Here is a 26,836-nt window from a genome sequence, read left to right as displayed (position 1 = left end):
ACCTGGAAATATTCCTTCTCATTTCTAGAGGAAATATGTAACATTCTGTAATTAATCTCACCTAAATCCAGTCCCAGATCCTGTGCAATTCTTCCAACAAAGGTGCCGTGTTTTGATTCCTCTGGAATGATATAATGAAGCTGACTCAGGGCCACATCCCAAGACATTTGTAGTAATAAGAACATGACAAATCTTCTTCCTGCTTGATAATCCAGGTTTGTTTCGATCATTTCCTAAATTCACTGATGCTGAAGGTAAAATCCTTTCCAGGTAATAAGGCATTCACACTGATTGAAAATCCATGCTACGGAACGGACATTCTATCATGGCCGATATTCTTACAGCAAAAAATAGAGCTACTTACAACAGAGAGATGAATTTCCTTTCATTTGATATAAATATTGGTAGACAGCGACATCTAGTGCTTGGTTTCAATACTGCATATCATGGACATGTAAGCATAGTGTAGTTTTAATTTGTTCACTTTTCTGTTGCATATTAGTAAATATAGCACGCATTTGTTTAATGTAATATATTACGAGATTTATAAAGTAGAGTATAACACATGTTCAAAACACATCCTATACACAAAAAAATTGCTTTCAAAATATGGAACATAAAACACTGAAAATTTAATTAATGCTTCAGATTTATGTTTTAAAAATATGGATGGTAGAAACTAAGAGTCCGTTCACACTGGGGCAACTTGGGATCCGACTTCAAGTCGCCCCAAGTCGCCTCAGGTCGGACAACATTTAAAAACCAATGTAAGTGAATGAGAGCTGTCTTAATGCACGCTACTGAAGTCGCTCCGACTTCAAAAGAAGTTCCTGTACTACTTGAATCCGACTTGTAGGCGACCGGTACCCATTGATTTCAATGGAGGTCGCCTCCAAGTCGGATTTCTGTCTATACGGAGGCGACTTTGACAGAATTATTAGCTCTGAAGGGGGAACTCCACGCCAAATTTCTGAAAAAAATTTGGCGTGGGTTCCCCCTCCGAGAGCATACCAGGCCCTTAGGTCTGGTATGGATTCCAAGGGGAACCCCCTGCGCCGAAAAAACGGCGTGGGGGTCCCCCCAGATCCACAGCAGACCCTTATCCGAGCATGCTACCCGGCCGGCCAGGAAAGGGGGTGGGGACGAGCGGGCGCCCCCCCTCCTGAGCCGTACCAGGCCGCGTGCCCTCAACATGGGGGGTGCCTTGGGGGAGGGGGGGCGTGCGGCCCCCCCACCCCAAAGCACCTTGTCCCCATGTCGATGAGGACAAGGGCCTCTTCCCGACAACCCTGGCCGTTGGTTGTCGGGGTCTGCGGGCGGGGGGCTTATAGGAATCCAGGAGCCCCCTTTAATAAGGGGGCCCCCGGATACCGGCCCCCCACCCTATGTGAATGAGTATGGGGTACAATGTACCCCTACCCATTCACCTGTGAAAAAAAGTACAAAAAAAACACAACACAGGGTTAAAATATTTTATTGCACAGCTCCGGGGGTCTTCCGTCTTCGGGGGTCTTCTCGCCGGACTCCTCCGCTATCTTCTTGTAGCTCTTTTGCTAGCGGAGGAGTCCGGCTTTCTTCCTCGCCGCCGGCCTCTTCTCCCGACTTCGGGGGTCTTGTCCCCCTCTTCGGTTCTTCTGCCGGGCCACCGCGCCTTCTTATAGCTCTTTTACAGGCGGTGGCCCGGTCTTCTGTCACCGCCGTCACCGCCGCCGCCTTCCGTTCTTCTCCTTCTTCTTCTCCTGGAGATGTTGACTCGACGAGCTCTCCGGCCGCAATGCCAGGGACGCGCTGCGCTGCCACTTATATAGGGACAATGGGGCGGTGTCACATGGGTTGATGTCACATGGGTTGGTCACATGGGTTGATGTCACATGGTGACAGTCCCAGCATCCTCCGGGACTGTGACATCGTAAGGGGGCGGGGTCACCATGTGACATCAACCCATGTGGCATTGCGGCCGGAGAGCTTGTCGAGTCAACATCTCCAGGAGAAGAAGAAGGAGAAGAACGGAAGGCGGCGGCGGTGACGGCGGCGACAGAAGACCGGGCCACCGCCTGTAAAAGAGCTATAAGAAGGCGCGGTGGCCCGGCAGAAGAACCGAAGAGGGGGACAAGACCCCCGAAGTCGGGAGAAGAGGCCGGCGGCGAGGAAGAAAGCCGGACTCCTCCGCTAGCAAAAGAGCTACAAGAAGATAGCGGAGGAGTCCGGCGAGAAGACCCCCGAAGACGGAAGACCCCCGGAGCTGTGCAATAAAATATTTTAACCCTGTGTTGTGTTTTTTTTGTACTTTTTTTCACAGGTGAATGGGTAGGGGTACATTGTACCCCATACTCATTCACATAGGGTGGGGGGCCGGTATCCGGGGGCCCCCTTATTAAAGAGGGCTCCCGGATTCCGATAAGCCCCCCGCCCGCAAACCCCGACAACCAACGGCCAGGGTTGTCGGGAAGAGGGCCTTGTCCTCATCGACATGGGGACAAGGTGCTTTGGGGTGGGGGGGCCGCCCGCTCGTCCCCACCCCCTTTCCTGGCCGGCCGGGTAGCGTGCTCGGATAAGGGTCTGGTGTGGATCTGGGGGGACCCCCACGCTGTTTTTTCGGCGTAGGGGGTTCCCCTTGGAATCCATACCAGACCTAAGGGCCTGGTATGCTCTCGGAGGGGGAACCCACGCCAAATTTTTTTCAGAAATTTGGTGTGGAGTTCCCCCTTCAGAGCTCATTCTCTGATTGGCCACGGTAAAAGTCGCCTGGCCTGGGGCGACTTGTAAGTCGTCCCAAGTCAGGTTGAAGTCATCACAAGTCGTGTTGAAGTCGTCCCAAGTCGCGCTGTGATCTAAACTCAAGTCGTGTCCAAGTTGCCTCACTCAAGTCGCCTACAAGTCGTGTTGCCCCTGTGTGAACGGACCCTAATGGTTTGTTGCTAAGGAATCAAAACCTAAAAATACATATTACAATCATGAACTCTAAATACTAGGATTTAAAGGGATTGTAAAGGCAGAAGTTTTTTTTTTATCTTAATGCATTCTATGCATTAAGATTAAAAAAAAAACTTCTGTGTGCAGCAGCCCCCTTCAGCCTCCCTAATACTTGACTGAGCCCATCTTTATCCAGCAATGTTGCAAGAGTGTCTAAGCTGCCCAGGACTCCCCTCCTAATTGGATGAGACAGCAGATTGGCATGATTGGCTCTCGCTGCTGTCAATCAGACGGAGGCCAGGCCGCAGCTCCTTGTCTGAATAGACATAGGTAACTGTGGCTCAGCTCAGGTGCCCCCATAGCAAGCTGCTTGCTGTGGGGGCACTCAACAGGAGGGAGGGGCCAGGAGCACAGTAGAGGGACCCAAGAAGAGGAGGATCCAGGCTTCTCTGTGCAAAATCAACTACATATAGCAGATAAGTAAAACATGTTTGTTATTTAATAAAACAAAAAAAGAGACTTTACAATCACTTTAATATTTAATTACCTGTATTTATCGGCGTATAACACGCACAGGTGTATGTAACAAGCACCCTAATGTTAGGAGGGAAGTTTAAGGAAAATTTTTTTTACAGCCCCCATCCAGTACATAGCCCCCCCATCCACTATACAGCCCCCTGCACAATACACAGCCCCCATCCGTACACATCCCCTCATCTAGTACACAGCCCCTTGCACAATACACAGCCCCCATCCAGTATACAGCCCCCTGTACAATACACAGCCCTCATCCAGTATACAGACCCCTGTACAATATACAGCCCCCATCCAGTGAACAGCCACCTCCACAATACACAGCCCCCATCCAGTATACAGCCCCCTGTATAATACACAGCCCCCCATCCAGAATAAAGCCCCCAGCACAATACACAGCCCTCATCCAGTATACAGCCCCCTGCACAATACACAGCCCCCATCCAGTATACAGCCCCCTGTACAATACACAGCCCCCATCCAGTATACAGCCCCAGCACAATCCACAGCCTATTGCCCAGTATACAGCCCCCTGCACAATACATAGCCCCCCATCCAGTACACAGCCCCATCCATTATACAGCCCCCTGCACAATACACAGCCCCCATCCAGTATACAGCCCCAGCACAATACACAGCCCCTCACCCAGTATACAGCCCCCTGCACAATACACAGCCCCTCACCCAGTACACAGCCCCTTGCACAATACACAGCCCCCATCCAGTATACAGCCCCCTGTACAATACACAGCCCCCATCCAGTATACTGACGCCTGTACAATATACAGCCCCATCCAGTGCACAGCCCCCTGCATAATACACAGCCCCCATCCAGTATACAGCCCTCTGTATAATACACAGCCCCCCATCCAGTACAAAGCCCCCAGCACAATACACAGCCCTCATCCAGTATACAGCCCCCTGCACAATACACAGCCCCCATCCAGTATACAGCCCCCTGTACAATACACAGCCGCCCATCCAGTATACAGCCCCAGCACAATACACAGCCCCTCACCCAGTATACAGCCCCCTGCACAATACATAGCCCCCCATCCAGTACACAGCCCCATCCATTATACAGCCCCTTGCACAATACACAGCCCCCTGCACAATACAGTGCCCCTATCCAGTATACAGCCCCCTGCACAGTTGAGAGCCTCCATCCAGTATACAGCCCCCCCCCCCCGCATTCCCCCAGGAGACTGCTGTCCCTGCAGTCTCCTGGGACAGCACTGTCAGCATACTCTACATTTAAGAAAAAATCACTGTCAGTCCCTTCTACACTGCTCCTCCTGTGTCACTCTTTGTAAAAAAAAAGCCTCCATATACCTCGTTAGCTCAGTTTTTTCACCTGACCTGGTCACATGACTGCTCTCCTCTTACATTACATAGATGGTCATGTGGTCGCTCTCCTCCTCCAATCTAAAGCTACACTCAGAGGAGGAGGAGCTGGAGGAGGAGAGCAGGCAGAAAAAATTGAGCTATCGAGATATTTAGAAGCTTTGTTTTACACTGACACAGGAGGAGCAGTGTAGGAGAAGGGGCTGGCAAGTGATTTTTCTCTAAACTTTAGACTATGCAGCCAGCACTGTGCCAGGGCCAGGAGAGGTGGGGTGGCCGGCCTGACACCCAATGGGTGGCTCCCAGGGCAGACCATCTGATCCCATCCCCTGTTGGTAAAACATATTATCGGCAGATAACACGCAGGCACTGTTTACCCTCTGTTTTCAGGGGAAAAAGGTGCGGGTTATACGCCAATAAATATGGCACTTCAATTTACTGCAATTAATAGTGCAAATTGGATGCAAGTGCAAGACACCCTTTAACCAACATGTGATTAGTGCATTACTTATTAAATAATAATACAACAATTGCCCTAAACCAAATGTAATTATATTTTTATTCAAATGTATTTTTCTTTTTTTTACTTTCAATAAAACCATAGTCACACCATGGTATGTATTTTTAAATGACTCACATTGTATTTTACTTAAAGTGCATGCACATCCATTCTGTGTGACTGGGGCAAAAAGAAACAAAGTTAATGGCCCATTTCCTGTGCTGGTCAAATGTTTTTCATAGGAGTTCTCTAGGAGTACTTAGCACCTTCTAGTAGCTAATATCGTTTTTTTTACTAAAAAAAAATTGCACACTTTTTAAACCTTGTGTATTCTATGAAAATTGCAGCTGAATACTCTTGAGGTTGTGAATGTCAAGACGTTTTTGTGCTTGGGTGTAACTTTCTTTTTTTGCAAAAAAAAAATAGTAAATCATAATAGTAAATAATTGTTTACTTTTTTTGGTGACAGGTTCTCTTTATTGAGATATGGTCTCCCCTGTACTCCACTAAATGTTTTTGCAATGCAGATCGCATTGCAAAACATTATTTCCCGGCTGAGCTAGTCAGAGAGACTTGGCAAGTGGAGCCTGGTAAGCATGATGGAGCTCGGCGGGGGGTGGCGAGAGATTGGGCAGCAGTGGAGCCACATGAATGCTCTCACCTGAAAGACATGAGTCTGCCAGTCATTTTCACACAGAATCCAGGTGGCTGCAACCAGAGGATTGTGTGTAACACCCCTCGCTGTCAGGTCCGCACGACGTTCAGACCTGGCGGTGAAGGGGTTAAAAATTTTAAATCTAGTTCCATCACATATCCTAAAAATAAGAGGATTATTCTTCAGGATAGTGGTAGACACCTTACACAGTACCTCACAAAAGTGGTTACACCCCTCACATTTTTGTAAATATTTTATTATATCTTTTCATGTGACAACACTGAGGAAATTACACTTTGCTACAATGTAAAGTATGCACGTGTACAGATTGTGTAACAGTGTCTATAAATAACTCACCCCCCAGCCATTAATGTATAAACTGCTGGCAACAAAAGTGAGTACACCCCTAAGTGAAAATGTCCAAATTGGGCCCAAAGTGTCAAAAGTCTGTGTGGCCACCATTATTTTCCAGCACTGCCTTAACCTTCTTGGACATGAACTTCACCAGAGCTTCACAGGTTGCCACTGGAGTCCTCTTCTACTCCTCCATGATGACATCATGGAGCTGGTGGATGTTAGAGACCTTGCGCTCCTCCACCTTCCATTTGAGGATGCCCCACAGATGCTCAATGGGGTTTAGGTCTGGAGACATGCTTGGCCAGTCCATCACCTTTACCCTCAGCTTCTTTAGCAAGGCAGTGGTTGTCTTTGAATACCGCCCTGCGACCCAGTCTCTCTAGGGACGGGATCATTCTCTGCTTCAGTATGTTGGCATTCATGGTTCCCTCAATGAACTGTAGCTCCCCAGTGCCGGCAGCACTCATGCAGACCCAGACCATGACACTCCCATCTCCATGCTTGACTGTTGGCAAGACATACTTGTCTTTGTACTCCTCACCTGGTTGACACCATCTGAACCAAATAAGTTTATCTTGGTCTCATCAGACCACAGGACACGGTTCCAGTAATCCATGTCCTTAGTCTGCTTGTCTTCAGCAAACTGTTTGCGTGCTTTGTTGTGCATGATCTTTAGAAGAGGCTTCCTTCTGGGACAACAGCCAAGGAGACCAATTTGATGCAGTGTGCGACGTTTGGTCTGACCACTGACAAGCTGACCCCCCCACCCCTTCAACCTCTGTTGCAATGCTGGCAGCACTCATATGTCTATTTCCCAAAGACAACCTCTGGACAAGACGCTGAGCACAGGCACTCAACTTATTTGGTCGACCATGGCGAGGCCTGTTCTGAGTGGAACCTGTCCTGTTAAATCACTGCAGCTCAGTTTCGGGGTCTTGGAAATCTTCTTATAGCCTAGGCCATCTTCATGTAGAGCAACAATTCTTTTTTTAATATCCTCAGAGAGTTATTTGCCATTAGGTGCTATGTTGAACTTCCAGTGACCAGTATGAGAGAGTAAGAGAGATAACACCAAATTTACCACACCTGCTCCCTATTCACACCTGAGACCCTGTAACACCAATGAGTCACATGACACCGGAGAGGGCAAATGGCGAACTGGACCCAATTTGGACATTTTCACTTAGAAGTGTACTCACTTTTGTTGCCAGTGGTTTAGACATTAATGGCTGTGTGTTGAGTTAGTTTGAGGGGACAGCACATTTACACTGCTATACAAGCTGTACACTCACTACTTTACATTGTAGCAAAGTGTAATTTCTTCAGTGTTGTCACATGAAAATATATAATAAAATATTTACATAAAATGTGAGGGGTGTACTCACTTTTTTGAGATACTGTAAATTATTTCTTTATGCTCCATAAGCCAAATTGACATTCTAAACTGCTAGTGTATAGTGCAATATTGTCACATATTATAGATCTGTTCATTCCAAAGTGCATACAGCAGTTTCAGGTTCTATGGCCATTGTCAATGCATTGTAGGGAAACCATGGATCCTTTAAAGTAATGTTTGGGACTCAATGAGACTGTATACCCATAGAGGTAATAAAATAAACTAAAAAAAAAAAAAAACATTAAATGAATATGTGTATATCATAGTAAAGCGTTCTTAGAACAGAAGTTACTGCATGTATTCCCAGTGATTTGGTTGGAAAGAAATGGGTATATATTAGGCTATATTTGTACTACACAACAGAGGTTCTTGATGTGCATTTTGATGATGGGGCATAAAGGAATGAATTACATAGCCCTGCTCTATTTTAAGAAGGTTTTCCTGAGTTATGCGCTGATTTGTTTGGAGGGCTTTTTGTTTCTTTCTGTTCCTTTTACCTTCTCACCAAAATGTGTATGGTTATAATCACACCTAAAAAATAAACATGCCCTCTTTTAATCTGCCACTATTAAATCTTGTAACTTGACTCTATAGATACCCCTTAATTGCTGTAAAAGTCACTGTATAAATTACTCTGGAATAATCCTAGCCAACAACACTTCTTTTCATTGTACAAGACTTAGTCCTTGTACACACGGTCGGACATTCCAAAAACAAAATCCGTCAGATTTTGTCTAACGGATTTTGTTCGAAACTTGTGTTGCATACACACGGTCGGACAAAGTTGTCGGAAAATCCGATCGTATGTAACGTGATGATGTTATTTCATTATGACAGAACTACGTTCAGGCTAGTAGTCAATAGCTTTGGTCTAGGAATTTGATCTGAGCATGCGTGGCAAGTTGTCCGATCGGAATTATCTACACACAATCGGGCAAAGTCAGATCGGATCATGTTGTCTGAAAGTTTTATAGCCCAGCTCTAAAACTTTGTCCGTCGGATATTCCGGCAGAAACAGTCCGATGGAGCCCACACACAGTGGCATTATCCGACAACGCGGTCTGATCGGACATTTGCCGTCGGAATGTCCGACCGTGTGTACAAGGGCTAAGAGGTCTCAAAAAAAAATAAATGAAGGCATCAAAACCCTCAAATGATTCATACTGCAACAAACATAAACCCACAACATGCAGTGTAATTTGTTACAAGCCTTCAAAAAGCTTTTATAAAACACCTCACAACTGGAATTCGTCCCTGTGTGCAAAGGATAGCGTAAGTGTAACATACAATGTGTGGAAAACTCAACCAATTAAATTGCCAACAAACATGTTGTTCTATTTTGTAACATAGTAGAAATATTTTAAATGCTGTTGGAGTATCCTGTATAAAATAAAACTGTAAAACAGTAAAACTGACTCTAAATCATTATAGTTTACCTTCAGTAAAATTTTCTTAAAACATGTTAGATATATCTTGCCCATATCTTGCCTCAATGGGAATTATTTTTAACATTTTGGCTTTGTTCTAAAATTGATGACTTCTGGGAAATAATCACATTAACTTGTAAGGCTTTATTACCTTTTCACAACCATGCTTTCTTTCTAGGTTTGGGTGGGGGTGCTCTGCCCAAAAGTCTTCAGAAAAAACATCTTTGTTCTTTGGACGTCTGTTCAATTTACAAAAATTCCTTGAATGTTACTCATTTGATTCCAACAGATCCCATATAAATATCACTATATGCTTACATATTTTTTGTAGTGTTTATTATTTTATTAAATATATTCTACCAAAAAAATAGCAAACACATACGTAGGCTCTATTATGTACTGTATTTATACATGTATATGTATATATATATATATATATATATATATAGTATATATAATTGTATGTAGCTACAATGACCTTACCTTACTTGAGGAATATATTATGGCACTTTGTCGGTTCACGTTCTCTTCATTGCTTGGAGCCTGAGAACTATTTGGAGTGAATACAATCAGGTCATTTTTAGTTTGGTGTGAGTTTGAACACACTCTGTACTGAGTATGTTGAGAGTACATCCAACTGCCTCCAGTATTGGAACAAATCTTGTAACTTTCTTTCAAATCATTGACCTCTTCTCTGTATTTTTGCCATCGTAAAACAGTGAAGGCAATTAATGTGATGAGAAATATACTTGAGATTATGCAGATTGCAACAACCAAATAAATATTTGTGGTAGAAAAGTCATCATTGTTGCTCTGTAAATCAAGATTACCAAAATTCACTCCTTCTACTGGTTCCACCAAAGAAATAATTACTTGTGTGAGCGCTGTCATGACTGGTTCACCGTGGTCCTTAGCAACCACTTGCAAACTATATTCATCATTATCTGACTCCACAAATGAACGCTTTAAAATGATTTCCCCAGTTAGTTGAGAAATAATAAATGGATCTTTTCCTGGATCTCTAAAATTGTAAGACATCAAAGCATTGTATCCTGAATCTAGGTCCACTGCTCTGATTTTAGCTACCAGATATCCAGCTTGAGCAGACTTTGGAGTCATAATGGTAGCTGGAGAATAAAGAGGAGAAAACATTGGAGCATTGTCATTAATATCCACAGTGAAGATATTTAAAGTTTGGTTAGAGCTGAGTGGGGATAGACCAGCATCAGTTGCTCTTATGTGGCACTGGAAATATTTGATTTGCTCATGATCAAAAGACACTAAAGCAAAAACCTTCCCATTCTCTGGATTGATGGAGATATACGAAGAAAGGGGAATTCCATCAATGTTACCCTCTGCAATTGAATATGTGATGAAGGAATTCTGGCCTATGTCTGGATCATATGCTGAAGCTGTGTAAACATACAAACCTGGTGCATTGTTTTCCTTGATGAAAATTGTATCACTAGGTTGAATAAACTGCGGTGCATTGTCGTTTACATCACTTATTATAACTCTTACACTTTTTGAAACTGATAGAGGTGGAGAGCCTTCATCTCTTGCAGTAATTGTAATTTCATAATCATCTTTTTTTTCCCGATCTAAGGGTCCATTTACTGTCACTGAAAAATCCCCCATAAACGCAGGATTTACCTTAAATGGTACTTGTTCAGAAATGTGACATTGAACTTTTCCATTTGATCCCGAGTCTCTGTCGTGTATACTGATAATTGCAACAGTTGTCCCTTGTGGAGAGTCCTCTGCAACAGGAACTGATAATGATGTAATCGTCATCTCAGGAGGATTGTCGTTGACATCCACAACAGTCACTAGAACTTTACAATGTCCAACCATTGGATTATCCCCATTGTCAATTGCATCAACTTGAATTTCATACATATTAGTCTTTTCAAAATCAATTTCACCTTTCACTCTTATTTCTCCTGTATGTTTATCAAGACTAAAAACTCTAGTCACTTCTTCCATTACCATGTCCCCAAATTCATATGATATTTCCCCATTCTTTCCTTGGTCCAAATCGGTAGCATTCAGTTTAAAGACTAAGCTTCCTTTAGAAGCATTTTCAGTTACGCTGCACTGGTAAAATGGCTTATCAAATAAAGGAGCATTATCGTTAAGATCTTCAACATTAATTATGATTTCGGTTGTACCACTCAGTCTAGGATTGCCTCCATCATAGGCTGTGAGTATCAAATTGTGAAAAGACTGCTTTTCTCTGTCTAGAGATTTCTTAAGTACAAGTTCTAATGATCTGATTTGGTTCATATATTTCTGAAAATCTAATGCAAAATAATCACTGGGACTGAGCTCGTAATTAGTAATAGAGTTTGTTCCAAGATCTGGATCAATGGCAGTTTTCAGTGGAAAGCGAGATCCTGCAGGAATCAGCTCAGATATTAGTAAATTATTCATAATGGAAGAAAATGTTGGACTATTATCATTAATATCTTCTATTTCAACTTCTACACGATACATCTGCACAGGCTTATCTAAAATAACCTGCAGAGGAATGGTACAGAATGGTGTATTTTGACACAGCATCTCCCTGTCTATAGTCTCTTTAACAAACAGGATTCCATTTTGCAGATTCACCTGGAAATATTCCTTATTATCTCTAGTGACAACATGTAACATTCTGAAATTAATCTCACCTATGTCCAATCCCAGATCCTGTGCAATTCTTCCAACAAAGGTACCGTGTTTGGATTCCTCTGGGATGATATAATGTAGCTGACTCAGAGCTACATCCAAAAACATGTGTAGTAGTAACAAATGAAGAAGCCTGCATTTTGCTTTTAAATCCTTTTCCTTTAGCATGACTTGAAATCACTGATGAAGATGGTAAATAAGGCATTCACTCTGTGAGAATATCCACATCACAGGAAAAAACATCTATCATGGCCGAAACCCCTACAGTAAATTTTCCAGCTGGCAAAAATGGTAAAATACAGTATGTTGTCTTTGTCCTGGTGCAATTAATTGGTATAGAGTGACATCTACTGCCTGATTTTCATACTGCATCTAACAAGAGTAAACGTGTGTTTAGCAAACCAATATTCAATTGTCTGTCAACCAAAATGTATATCATGTAATACGTGTGTGTAAAACAAAATGTTTTAATTTACAGTATGTTCATATATGTTCAGATATTATATAAGCTATTGGAATGTTATAAAAAATGTAATAGCATTTTGAGTAAGTTCTTTTATTCATTAAATGTAATTTTTTTTTCCAATATAATTTTTATTAAGTAATGTCAAAAGCGAAAAGCATTACAATAAACACAGTATGAGAATACAATTTTTACATACAGTGAACATATTACAAAAGCATTCTGTATATAGTCATCATATCCTTTTATACAGTTTAGTAGCGTGAAGTAAGGAGAAGAATTCAGTGTAAGTCCTATTACATCGTCCTCTTAAACCATATTACAATCTTCCTACCGATGATGATAGAGGCTCATTAAGATATGTGTAAGGCCAAGATCTAATTCTGCTGGGAATGAGTATTATATCTGTATTATGCGAGACTGCCTATGGAAATGTATGCCATTAGATATTCCCGACTCAACCTCTGCACCCCTTACGGGAGCTTGCTGTACAGAGGGAGCAGGGAAACATCCGTTCGAGTAGTATGTGGTAGTCCAAGTTATGGTAAGCTTTCCTAAGTGCTCCTAAGTGGTGATGTCACACACTTTTTCAATTCATAGCATTCACCTTACATATATGTTCCCCTAGACTCTTGGATAGATTCATTCAGACCCAAATAAATGTCGACTTGTACTAATAACCACAAATATATTTCCTATTGTATTTATTTCCATGTGCTGGAAAGTACTACTCCAATAGGAGGATAATGTTTTGGGGGGCTTAAGGTATTCGACTATGGTCGCCGAATTGCGGGGAGGTTCTATAGTTTATCCAACACATCCATAATGTAGTATATTTAGAAGGGGTGTCATGAGCTTGATGGATTAACTGTTCCATCTCAGAAATTTTTTCAACCCTTGTAGTCCAGTCTGCCACCGTTGGAGGTGTTGTAGTCCTCCAGATAAGAGGGACACATTGTTTAGCTGCATTTATCAGATGCGGTATGATTGAGTTCTTGAGACTTATGTGTGGAGTGGAAGCATAATTTAGCAGAAATTGCATCGGCGTGAAGTTGAGCGTTCTCGATGAGATTTCTGCGATTATTTTGTGAATTTTTTTCCCAAAAGGATTTAATTAGCGTACACTCACACCAGATGTGTAGTATAGTTCCTGTTTCTTGGCCGCATCGCCAGCATAATGGAGAAACAGAGGGAAAGAACTTATGTAGAATGTCCGGTGTTCGGTACCATCTCGCGAAAATTTTATATGAGTTTTCTTGAGTAGATACGTTAACCGAGCTCTTATGAATGTTACGAAAGATCAATTCCCATTCCCCGATCGTGAGATCTAAGTTTAGGTCTCTCTCCCAGTTGCGCACTGCTAGCATGTCTTTGGAGTTGTGGTCTCTGAACAGTAGTGAGTATACCTCTGAAATGAGGTGCCTGAGAGGTGGTGTACCCACACACAAAGTTTCGAACGGGTTCAGATTTCTACTCCAGTGTGATATGTGAACGGTACTTTGGAGGAAGTGTCTGAGTTGTAAAAATTTAAAGAATGGAATATCATAGTCGGGGAGGGACGAACACATCTCTCGAAATGAGAGGATAGTGCCATTGAAAACTAGTTGTGAGGCTCTCAGAATCTGCCTATTAGAATCTCCCGCCGTATCTCGTACGGATATTCCCGGGGGGAAATCTGGATTGTTAGTTAAAGGAGTCATCGGACCCTGAGATGGAGTCCAACGTAATTGCGTGGCTATGTCCCTAAACACTCGCAAAGATGCTCCTGTGAGTGGGTGTGTGGTATAAACTTTTGGCGTGTTCCCCTCTGAGATCCATGGTAAGTGCATTACGGGAATGGGGTCGAATGAGTCCTCTATATTTATCCAATCTTTTGTATCTTTGTGTACGCGCCAGTCGATGATTCTTGTCAGGTGGCATGCTGAGTGATATCTACGAATGTCTGGTAAACTAAGACCCCCTAAAGCTTTAGGTATTGCCATTGTATCCCAACTTATTCTTGGAGATTTTGAGTCCCAAATAAAATTTCTGCATAACCTTTTGTATGTTGTGAAAAATAATGCAGGAAGTTTAATCGGCAGTCTGCATTATGTATAAAATGCAGGGTAGAATGTTCATTTTTATGATGGCTATACGGCCAAATCAAGAGTACTTGCCATTCGTCCAGTTGTTAAGGTCGCTTTGTAGGGACTGTAGGAACGGTTTGTAGTTTAAGTCGTAAAGGTTGTCTAAAGAGGTAGGCAGTTGGATTCCTAGGTATGTGAGGGCTTTGGGTTCCCAGCTAAATGGGAAGTTTAGTTTACATAGATCTACTGTGGACAAAGGGAGAGAAATGTTAAGAGCTTTTGATTTTGAAAAGTTAATTTGCAAATTGGACAATTTGTTGAAAAGCTTGAAATCTTTTAATATGTTCGGTAATGTAATTAACGGGTCTGAGAGGAACAGGAGAATATCATCAGCATATGCTGCTATTTTATATTGTTTATGTCCGATATCGATGCCTTTTATATCAGCATTCTCTCTAAGTTTTCGTAGGAGGAGTTCGAGGGTAAGAATGAAAATTAGCGGCGATAGTGGGCATCCCTGACGAGTTCCGTTCGACACGGAGAAGGCGTCCGACAGGCAACCATTAATCCTTACTCTAGCTGTGGGGAAGGAATATAGTGTCGCTACCATCTGTTGGAAGTGTGTTGGTAGCCCCAACATTTGTAATGTAGCGGATAAATAGTCCCAGGCCACCCTGTCGAATGCCTTCTCCACGTCCAACGATAGAAAAAAACCTTTTTGTTGTGTATTATTGGTAAGCCAGTGTTGAATATGTAGTGCTTTTATAGTATTGTCCCTAGCCTCTCTTCCAGGGACAAAGCCAACTTGGTCCAGGGAGATTATTTGTGGGAGAATCCTGAGGAGTCGGTTGGCTAGAATTTTGGCATATCATTTCACATCTACGTTTAAGAGCGAGATGGGCCTATAATTCGAAACAATGGTGTCATCTTTACCGGGTTTAGGAATCAACGTTATTTGAGCTTCAAGTAAATCTTTATTAACTGGGTCTGCGGGGGAAAGAGAATTAAACGTGTTAAGAAGGTGTGGGGAAAGTATCTCCTGAAAAGTTTTGTAATAGCCGACAGTCAGGCCGTCTGGACCCGGACTTTTGCCCGGTTTTAATTGTTTCAATGCTAAGTTGAGTTCTTCGATGGTAATCTGTCCGTCTAAAGTCTGTACATCGTCTATCTCTATCTGGGGAGTCCCGTATTTGTTGAGAAAGTCAAATATTAATTTTTGTCTGTCGGTAGCCTGAGCCGTCGAGACTTCTGGGGACAAATTGTAAAGTTTAGAAAAATATTTTACGAATTGCTTGGCAATTCTATCAGATGTTACATGTGTCTTGCCCTGAGGATCTATGATTTTATGTATAGTTGCCGCTGCTTTCTTACGTTGTATTGCTTTTGCCAGTAGTTTACCCGATTTCTTATTAAATTCGCAAAATAGCTTCTGCGTGAGAACATATTTCCGCTGTAGTCTTTTAATCAACTCCTGTCGGAGTTCGTCCCTCGCCCGCAGTAGATCCGAAAGCGTATTATGTGCCATCGATGCCTTGTGCATTCGTTCTAGTTTATAAACCTTGTCGTACAGTTCTTGCATGTGTTTTTTTGTTTGTGTCTGTGTGCATCTACGGATATAAATTCCCCTCACAAGACACATTTATGTGGCGCCCAGATGCTCGACTGCTTAGTTTCCCCTACAGTGTTTTCTTGGAAATATTGCGACAGACGGGAGGCTATTTTCTGTGTTATGTCTATGTCAGTTAGTAGTGAGATGTCCAGTCGCCAAATCGGGCTCGGGGTCTGTGAGAAAGGTAGGGTTAATGTCATGGCTATAGGATTGTGGTCCGAAATAATCAGTGGTTCTATGGATGTGTGGGTAACAAGCGTCAAATCGTTTTGGTAAATGAAAAAATAATCTAGACGGAAGTATTTGTCGTGTGGGGTTGAGTATAAGGTGAAATCTCTACCATTTGGGTGGAGTGTACGCCAAGTGTCATGTAATGTTAGTTCTTGCAGTTGTGTTTTAATGGCCCATAATGCTCTATACGGAAGGGATGACGTTCCGTTGGATGAGTCTTGGGTTGGATTTAAAGTCACATTGAAATCTCCCCCTACTATGAGCATTCCAGCTTGAAATTCAGTGAAGATATGAAGTGTCTCTCGAAAAAACTTGACTTGTCTCTTGTTCGGGGCATATGGATTCGCTAAGGTAATCTGTCTGTTGTGTACGGTACCTTTAATGAAAAGATATCTTCCCTGTGTATCCTTTTTGATATCCGTTACTGTCAGGGGGCAGTGTTTGGAAATCAGTATCGCAACTCCTTTAGATTTGGAATCGTCTGTCGTAGCATGATAAATTGTGGGATAGTGTCGGTTGTAAAGTTTGGGAATGTTGTTTGTTCTGAAGTGAGTTTCTTGCAAAAATACAATATGCTGTTTATGTTTTTTTAAGGGTGTATAGTAATTGCGACCGTTTTTGGGGGATGTTCAGTCCTCAAACATTGAGCGATGTAAAGTTAATTTGTAGATCTCGATCTGGCGTTGCTGTCGCCGGATGAGCAATAGGGGTTTGAGCCGAGGAGGTTAAGTTACCGTCCGTAAACTAGGACACTGATAGCAAAATTTGATCTATAAAACAAGTGTGTATGTATAGGCTGTGAGGTGAAAATTCAATTTGGAGATAATAGGACTGTGTTAAAGGTTGTAAAAGTGAGGAATATTATGCTAACCTACACTATGTCAGTATAGGCCAGAAAATTACAGTGACGCGATCTGGATCCGTACCCGTAAATAGATATACGAATCCACTCACGGCACCATTGGGGGGTCGACCAAGGCCTTACACCTATATTCTGATCTCAAAGTCAGTGAAACTACCGCTGAACTCTCGAACACTACATTTTATGGGGAGATTGTGTAACAATTGTGTAACAATTGTGTAACAGCGGCTATATCCTGAAAGGGTGCGAATCGTGTAGGGGCACACATAAATCCAGTCTAAGATTATAGACCCTTCGAAAGATATCGGAGAAATAGCACCAGTCACATTCACAATCACATTTACAGATGTCGATGGGGGTAGGTATCGGAGATGAGATTAATCCAATTTCGTGTGATAAGGGGACCGCTTCGCTGTATATTAGCAATTGAAAGCCAAGCCATTCGTTTACCGGCCGAATCCGAATCGGAAGCGTACTCCCTTTCCTATTGATAATGTAAGATGAATCTCTATCTCCGATGTATAGACCCATCGACCCAACCTATAGCCAGTAGCCTCGAATCTAAATCCCCATTTGGATCTAAGACCCAATTGAGTTACTAAGTGTAAGCGACATAGTCCAGTTTAACAACAAAGGTTATAAGCTATTGTAAAACAACATTCAACTAGATTATTTACTTATATGATAGCTGGAGCTTGGTCTGGAGATTCTAATTTGGCCATCGACTCTGTTAAGATGGGTAAGTTAGGGTTGGTTCTAAAGGTGGCCAGTTAAGATCGCAGTCCGATAACAAAATCGTCGTAAAAATCATTTCGAGTTACCTCACTCGAAGTGCATCGTTGGCCAAACAGAATCTCCATATTAGTGAGTTACCATCTATTTTCAAAACAGCATACGCGCTCGAGGAACGCTATGATCTATCTGCCAGTTACCATCCTATAGTCTCTTGCAATTAGCAACGTGGAACGGCTTCCTATAAAATAGCTGAGCATATATAATATATATACCTGTAAGGTCTAGTAATAACCTATGAAAATGGTCAATAGAGAAGGGATGCTGACAATAATAAACGTATCGACAAACCGGGTGATATATGGTCGACTTCGGAAAGGCTTCTCAAACATTTGCTCAGATGATGCACAGTTTCTGAACCTCTTGGGAGTGGGACGGAAGGTAAGTCTCTTCAATCCGTGTGTAGACCGCTGGTAAATCTATGTCCCACCCGTATAGTTCAAATCCATATATGCTGGGTATCTGTGGACCATTTCAGTGTTCAAATTATCGTCCGTGTGTTCATGGTAAGATGTTCAGGAAGTTATTCACGTAAGTAGGAGTAGGGCCACCTTGGGACGATAAACCCGCTGTCATATTGTTGTGGTGATCGACAGGCAGTAAACTCTGATGCGTAGTCATTTCCGAAGGTCGAGTAAATTTATTTTCTTTTTTTGTCTCATTAACTGTAGGCAATCAAACAAACCGAATGAAGTAGAACATTCCCGCTCCAAACGAGCAAAGCAACCTTGTGTCAAACAAAGAGTACCTGAAAGCTCCAGTCGATAGTACAGAGTAAGGTGAGTCCCAATCTCACTGCTGGAGTAAATGTCACCCATCTCCAGATCAGTAGTCTCTGCGAGCTCTTCGAGAGCGTGGGGATTCTTCTGGACTGTAACCGGGTCTATCCCCGTGACGAGAGCAGCGTAATCTGTTACCAGAAATTGATCGCCGCCTACGGGATCTCGGTTCCTGCACTTCCATTTGTTCTTCGGGCGGCGGAGGTGATCATCTTGTCGAATAGGTGCGGAAGTCTGCGTACCAATTAGGCACTTCCACTAGCGGGATGTCGAGTGTTCGACAGAAGTGTCGTAAGTCTTCGGGCAATCTTAGCATTGCTGATTTCCCCCTATGTGTGGCAGAGAGTCCAAAGGGAAATTTCCATCTGTACTGTATGCCATGTGTACGTAAAACTTCCAACAAGGGTTTCAGGTCTCTGCGGTTTTGTAACGTGATGGACGACAAATCTTGAAATATTTGGATAGATACACCTCCGTGTTGTAGCTGTTGTTGGCTCCTTGCTTGTCGTAGGATCTCCTCTTTAAGCCTGTAGTCTACGATACAGCAGATGATATCTCTAGGAGGGTCAGTCTCCTTGCCTTTGGGGCGTAAGGCCCTGTGAATTCTCTCCATTTCGATACGAGTTTCTCTAGGCCTGATCAGAAGGGAGTTGCAGAGAGCCGTTACCTCTTGTTCCAAGATATCCGGTTCAATGCTTTCTGGCAACCCTCTGATTCTTATGTTGTGGCGACGGCCACGATTATCAAGGTCCTCGATGTGGCGTTGTGTCTCCCGCAGCTGAAGCGTGTGGTGATCGATCTTTCTAGTGGCTTTGCGAAGCACATTGTCATGTTGTGCGGAGATTTTCTCTACCTCCAGGACTCTGTCCGTGAGCGCATGGATGTCGACTCGTAGGTCTGCTATGGCGGCCGACAATGTGTCCTTTATATCTGCCGCTATGCACCTCAGATCTTGTATGCTGACCGGTTGTTGTGGGGACAACTCTCGGTTTACATTGATTTCTGGGAAGTCTCCCGCGAAACTAGGATGGCATCCAATCGTGGTGGTGTAGCTGGTTGAGGGTGGACGTGGCGGGAAGGTGCCATGTTACCTCTCTGTGAACGGAACATTTCGGGGATATTTTGAGTGTTTCCTCCTGAATGTCCTCGAGGTGACCGGGATCTTGATGTCGAGGCGTTACGCTGTCCCCATCTTTTTGGCCGATATTCACTGCTGGATCTCACCGATAAAGCTGATAAAAGAGAGTCAGCTGTAGGAGCGGTTCTCTCACACGTGCTCGGCCAGGCCATGCCCCCATTAAATGTAATTTATTTCATAAAACAATCTTATTAGTAGAAAATATGTACAGTTTACTTAGGATAATTAGGCACATTTATAACTTTTTTTGTACAAAAATGAACAGTAGAACCATAACAAATATTTCATTACTAGCCCACATATACTAGTTTAGAAAGTGGTAATAAAACTAAATAGATTTACCAAGTAGGAATGTAAGCTTTTCAATATTTATAAACCACATCACTACTATATTTCCACTGGCAGAAAAGACCACCATCCATGTTACACTATCTGTTATTTACGTACAAAGGCATTCAGGCAATTTTTCTTCCAAACAATCTTTTTCACAAAATATTTTTCTTTCCTAAACTTGCATTAGCCAAATGTGCATGTATATGCATAATGCTATGTTAGCTTGATGGAAAAAATAGTATGTGGCCTAAAAAAAAATCTACCTTGGCTATCTTGGTTCATCCTTTTAAATCAGCCAACAAGAGGGTATCTCCGGATACTGCAGAATCCCTATAAATAGCAGCTTTATGATTGTACCCATCAGCTGTCAAGCATTATATTATCATGGGTTCCATGGTGACATTTTGCTGATTCCTTACTTGGAGTTACTGCATATGTGTCCACATCATACAAATTTATCATATCATATAATCATATAAAACCCAACTTTAAAGTGCATTACATGCACAAATAGTATACTGTTTTACATCTAGATGGCATAGTATTAAATATTTAAAAAGTATCTTTTAGTAAGGTCAACATAAAATCCACATAGCAACATTCACCTGGTAATCAGAAATTCAGGTATCTTTGCATGTTGCATTGATTAATAAAGGAACTAAATAGTGTATGTTGAAAAGCATGTGCACCCCAATGCTCAAATTATATTTCTAAGGGAATGAATGCAGAACATAGCATGCATGCATGGGAAGAGCTGGACCAAAAGTGAATATATATGTAAAGAGGCTGCCAGGTGCCCAACAGGCTAAACAATGAAGATCTTAGCAGAGTCAGAAAGGGTATACCCATAGTTGTAAGTAAAGTAAGCTTTACTTTCAAATCCTGCATATATTTTCCTTAAATATGATTAGACATCGTTTGTAAAGTGATTTTTCACCACATTTATTAAGCTTAGGGGCAAATACCTTTGAAAAATGCAACTTGTTTTGCAAAGTGTAATACCTATTTGCCTTTAGTAAATTAACCATTTTTGTGTGTTCAGTGTCTTGCATTCTTGCAGCAATGCTGGGGTCAATTTTAACTATGGACGTATTTATGTTAAAAAAGGAAAAGAAAGGTGCCTCTAAGTGCAGTATGCAAAATTTAATAAAGTGCACAAAGGGTTAAAAGCACTTACAAGATTGTTGGAGTGTTAAAAGACATGATTTAATCAGGAGTCCTCATCTGTGGCATATGTCCACCCTCAACATGGTGGTAGAGAGCAGTGTAGTCCAGCAGCAGTAAAGCGCTCTCATACATGTTGTAGAGAGTTGATGAGATGCCATCTCATCACCTTCATCCCTTTGACCAGCTATCCACCTCCACCAGAGCACCCTTATCTCCTCTCTGTTTAATACCTGACTGAAGCTTTTCCTCTAACCAAAGTGCTGCCAGAAGTGCCATCTCATCATTATCATCCCTCTGACCAGCTATCCACCCCCACCAGAGCACCCTTATCTCCTTGCTGTATTTTTATGTTATCTCATGGTTTGTATGTGCAGTTTAGTAGACCTAACTATACTTTAAAAAGGTCAATAAATATTATTGGCCTATCCTGAGCAATACGATTAGGAAATACATTCTGGTTTTGCTCATCTTTATTTATTGGTTACTAAGATACAATATTGTATACTTATCTGTATATGGACACGTTTACCCACAAAAAATGCAGGACAATTAATGACTACTAAGCACCTTAAAGTTGAATGGCTGACAGAGATAAAAACAGTTAATGCAGTTATGTATTCTTTAAAACAAACATTAAATATATTATTAAATGACACAAATGTAAGTACCAGAATTTTTTTTTTGGTACAAGCCTCCTGCAATCTTCTGTATAACAGCACTTAGATGGAAAGGTTACCCAGAAATAAGACTAATAAGGTTCTGCTGCAGTATACAGATTATTATAACAAACATGTCAAAGCAAGAGCAACAGGGGGATGACCTCATAGGTATGTAGCTGCACCCTAATTATCCTATTAGCAGGCTGCAGTGTGTTACTTAATAAACTTTGAAGGCCAAGAATCTGGGGGTACTGGCTGATACCACAAGACTGACTGCACAGAGTTACAAAACAAAACAATCGAACCATTCCAGGCAGAAACAAAATAATATTGTATGAGGAAAAATGTATAAATTAAAAAGAAACACTTGCAAAATTGAAATAATTTTGAATATGAATTTTGTCTGTTAAATAGAAATATATTATTTGATAAAATAAACACAATTTATTTCAGGTTAGAGAACCTTGATCACCTCCATTTATAGTACATGCAAACAAAAAATGTTTTACTTGACTTTGACCTTGATAAACTGTGGATATCGGGAATCATACACATATTCATGATGCAAAGCATTGATCCAATTATCATGTTTAAAACTGTTTTCAGCAAACTGCTAGCTTTTTCATTTCCAAGTAAACAGAAACAATTAAGTACAATAAAAGCATGTTTATGAGAAGGTTGGACCTTCAAAATGCATCAGCTAGCTGGGTCCTATCCAGAACTCCCTCTTTTGGCCAGGCAGTCTAAGCATTGTGTGAGAGATTAGCCACTCACGTGGACTACTGTGTGAGTTTTGACGCATATGTCTGTGAGTAGACATCTTTATGGTTTTATCATATATATTTTAATAAATCTGTTGGATAATGCACTAGGCCAGTGTGCCCTCTTCTTTCTTTTATTCTTTCAGCATGGTCAGGACTACCCCAGTCCTAGAGGGCAGCAAGGCACCTCAGGAATTATCCACTTTTTTCTATCAGACACTATGGACGCTATAGAGTCAGCCTACACATGTGCAGTAGTATGATGTTGTACATGTTTATGAGGTCCCTGCTGTTATATATATCCTTCACATTCACAATCACTTTAAAACCATTACAGAAAAATGCAGGATGGATCAACAAGAATCTATTTTTAATGGTGCCATGCATACAACCATTACATTTGAGCTGGCAATAAGGAGCTTCTCTACTCAAGTCACATTTAAAAATGAATAGTTTATAACTTTGCATTAAACTTTTTATAACCAAACACATTTTTTTGCTTTTAGCTGTGGCTAAGAAGGAGCATTGTATGTTGAGCTTGATCAATTATAAGTCATTTAAGTGTTACCTTACCTGATATGAAGAATTTGGCCTTTGATATTGTGGAATTGCATCTTCATTATTTGCTTGTTGAGAACCATTTGGTGTAAAGACAATTAAGTCATTCTTTCCCTGTTGTGGGTTTGAATATACTCGATATTGAGTGTGTTGTGAATACATCCAACTACCCCCGGTGTTGGAACAAATCTTGTAACTTTCCTTAAGGTCATTAACTTCATCCCTATATTTTTGCCATCTAAGAACAGTGAAGGCAATTATTGTAATGAGAAATATGCTTGATATTATGCATATGGCAACAACTAAGTAAATGTTTGCCTCAGAAAATTCTTCATCACTGGTTTTTGAATGATTATCAATAAGTTTGATTTCTTCACCAACTTCTATGAAAAATATTGCAATTTGTGTAACTGAAGTCATGACTGGGTCTCCATGATCTTGAGCAACTACAACTAAATGGTATTCATCAATATCTGAATCTGACAATGCACGTTTTAGACTAATATCTCCAGTTGTTTCAGAAATTACAAAGGGTGTTTTTACTAATGGCTCCTTAAAATTGTAAGATATCCAGGCATTATATCCAGAATCTATGTCCATAGCTCTCACTTTTGTAACCAGTTGTCCGGGTTGTGCTGATTTTGGAGTTTTAATTGACATTGGGGAATAAGATAATGGAAAGGTTGGTGCGTTGTCATTTATATCTTCAATAAAAATATTCAGTGTTAAATTTGAGCTTAGTGGTGGTAGACCAGCATCTGAGGCCTTTATATGGCACTGAAAATATGTGATTTGTTCATGGTCAAATGACACTAATGCAAATACTTTCCCATTTTCTGGATTGATAGAAATGTAGGAAGATATGGGGATCCGATCAATGGTGTTATCCATTATTGAATACATGATAAAAGAATTCTGGCCAACATCTGGATCATAGGCTGATACTGTGTAAATATGAGACCCCGGAGGATTATTTTCCTTGATGAAGATAGTATCAGCAGGCTGTTGAAACTTGGGGGCATTATCATTAACATCGCTTATAGAAACATTTATAGTTTTTGAAACTGAAAGAGACGGAGAACCTTCATCTCTTGCTGTTATTAAAACTTCATATTCACTCTTTTTTTCTCTATCCAGTGGTTGATTCACAGTCAATGAAAAATCTCCCATGAATGCTGGATTTATTTTAAAGGGGGAATGATCAGAAAGGTGGCACTGGACTTTGCCATTGAATCCAGAATCTCTGTCATGCACACTAATTATAGCAACTGTTGTCCCTTGTGGGGAATCTTCAGGAACAGGAACAGATAATGATGTCACTGTCATTTCAGGAGGATTGTCATTAACATCAACAACAGTTACTAGAACTTTACAGTGTCCAACCATTGGGTGTTCTCCTTTATCAATAGCATCAACTTGAATTTCATAAATTTTTGTCTTTTCAAAGTCTATTTCACTAGTTACTCTTATTTCTCCAGTATATTTGTCTAAGCTGAAAATCTTCCTCACTTCTTCCATTGCCATGTTACCAAATTCATATACTATTTCAGCATTTTTTCCTTGGTCTAAATCTGTAGCATTCAGTTTAAACACTAGGAATCCTATATGAATATTTTCAATCACATTGCACTGATAAAATGGTTGATCAAAGAAGGGAGCATTGTCATTAAAATCTTCAACATTAATTATTATTTGAGTTGTACCACTTAATCTTGGTTTGCCTTCATCAAAGGCTGTGAGTGTCAGATTGTGAACTGACTGTTTTTCTCTGTCTAGGGATTTCTTTAGTACAAGCTCCAAAGATCTGATTTGGTTCATATATTTCTGAAAATCTAATGTAAAATAATCACTGGCACTAAGCTCATAATTGGTAATGGAATTTGTTCCTAGATCTGGATCAACAGCACCTTTCAGTAGAAAATGAGATCCTGCAGGTCTGACTTCTGAAATCAATAAATTAGTCACAGAGGAAGAGAATGTTGGGCTATTGTCATTTATATCTTCTATTTCAACATCTACACGATACATTTGCACAGGCTTATCTACAATAACCTGCAGAGGAATGATGCAGAATGGTGTATCAGGGCACATCAGCTCTCTGTCTATTGTCTCTTTAACAAACATAATTCCATTCTGCAGATTCACCTGGAAATATTCCTTCTCATCTCTAGAGACAACACGTAACATTCTGGAATTAATCTCACCTAAACCCAGTCCCAGATCCTGAGCAATTCTTCCTACAAAGGTGCCGTGTTTGGATTCCTCCGGAATGATATAATGCAGCTGACTGAGAACCACTTCCCAAGACATTTGCAACAAAATGTAATGGACCAACCTGCTTCTTGATTCATAGCTCTGTTTTCTGAGCATCTCTTGAATCCAAAAATGATGGTGTTAGTAATTTTTCCACAAAGAAGGCATTCACTCCCAGAAAATATCCACAAAATGGTAATAAAAATCTGTCATGGCCGAAACCCTTAACAGCAAAATGTTCAGCAGACTGCAATGATGCTACAAATTCACATTACCCTGCTGCAATAAGTTGGTATAGAATGCCATCTAGTGCCTATTGTTTGATATTGCATGAAAAGAAAATGTTTCCCAATAACTTTTAGTGCCATATTTAAAACAATTTTACATTTTAAACTGTCGAGAATATTGCAAGGGATATAGGTGCAATATGTGGTGCATATGTATTTAATAAGATGTCGCAATTTTGATGAAACATGTTTTATGGAAATCATGGCAAGAAAAAGAGAACAGCTCTGTTCAAGAAAAACTTTCATGCCAGTAACCATTTTGCAGTTTAAGGTAGGACTTCTCAAAGATGTAAAATGTGTCATTACATAACTAGGTACTGTGTGTGCACCAGCTCACTGGTGTGAACATTTAATGGAGTGGATGTGACTTCTCATATATTATAATTGTTATTAACCTGCTTGGATTTTGTGATATCACAAAAAGATCTAGCAGAATGTATTTTAATGACTGGGTATTTTATTTATCAAAACATTCTTAATATGTTATTTTCATGGGTTCAAGTTAGTTATTTGATTTAGTCTCTCATTTTGTTATTTTATTCTATAAATTATGCACAGATAAACTAATCCGTGTCAATATATCCCTGATAAACATAAAAGGGATTTGAAAGATTACATGGTGTGCACTGATTCAGGTGGTTGTCAGGTGGTTGTTTTCAAAGAACAGAGCAGAATTGTAAGGGCTAGGCTCAGTCCTTCCTTCTCAAAGTTGGCTGCTTAGCTGTCAGCTAATTGCCACCTCCTTTCTCTCCACAGTGACCTAACTGTTCTTGATATCCTGCTTATCAGTCCTGTCTACTTAAGCCGTCCGGCCCAGATGATTTCTGCCTTCACTTTGGTCATATCTCTAGAGACGCTCTCCTGTAATCCTGTTAAAGACTTGCTTGGCTCACATTCCTTCTGGCTCCAGTTGCTGCTTTCTGGTCTACTATGCTCATCTCTGTCTCCCTGACATTTTGGCTTGTCTGACTATCCTGTCTATCTAACTCTGTTTACTTTTTTATTATTATTATTAAACAAGTGTGATTTAACTGTACTTCTGTCTCAGTCTGATTTGGGGTTTCTGACAGTAGGCGAAGGCCA

General features: G+C 41.2%; 2 protein-coding genes across 2 annotated transcripts; both read right to left on the bottom strand.

The window, feature by feature from the left end:
* Positions 1-9,593: 9,593 nt before the first annotated feature.
* On the bottom strand, positions 9,594-11,963 carry LOC143962186 (protocadherin alpha-3-like). The gene has a single exon (XM_077471518.1). The coding sequence runs from the start codon at positions 11,961-11,963 to the stop codon at positions 9,594-9,596; it is 2,370 nt and encodes a 789-aa protein (XP_077327644.1).
* A 6,842-nt stretch (positions 11,964-18,805) lies between these two features.
* LOC143962185 (protocadherin alpha-5-like) lies at positions 18,806-25,583 on the bottom strand. Its single transcript, XM_077471517.1, has 2 exons — positions 23,224-25,583; positions 18,806-19,649 (listed from the first exon to the last, which is right to left on the bottom strand). The coding sequence occupies exons 1-2, from the start codon at positions 25,581-25,583 to the stop codon at positions 18,806-18,808; spliced, it is 3,204 nt and encodes a 1,067-aa protein (XP_077327643.1).
* Positions 25,584-26,836: the final 1,253 nt, after the last annotated feature.

Source organism: Lithobates pipiens, unplaced genomic scaffold, assembly GCF_037356315.1.
Source record: "Lithobates pipiens isolate NorthernLeopardFrog02 unplaced genomic scaffold, aLitPip1_a1.2 Scaffold_8, whole genome shotgun sequence".
Classification (NCBI taxonomy): Eukaryota; Metazoa; Chordata; class Amphibia; order Anura; family Ranidae; genus Lithobates; species Lithobates pipiens.
This window is presented reverse-complemented; position numbering and strand designations above follow the sequence as displayed.

Coding starts and splice junctions, on each gene's coding strand:
- LOC143962185 (XM_077471517.1), bottom strand. CDS start 25,583: ATGCTCAGAAAACAGAGCTATGAATCAAGAAGCAGGTTGGTCCATTAC. Junction 19,650..23,223: donor AATTCTTCATATCAGGTAAG/GTAACACTTAAA, acceptor ACCCTCAACCAG/CTACACCACCACGATTGGAT.
- LOC143962186 (XM_077471518.1), bottom strand. CDS start 11,963: ATGCTAAAGGAAAAGGATTTAAAAGCAAAATGCAGGCTTCTTCATTTG.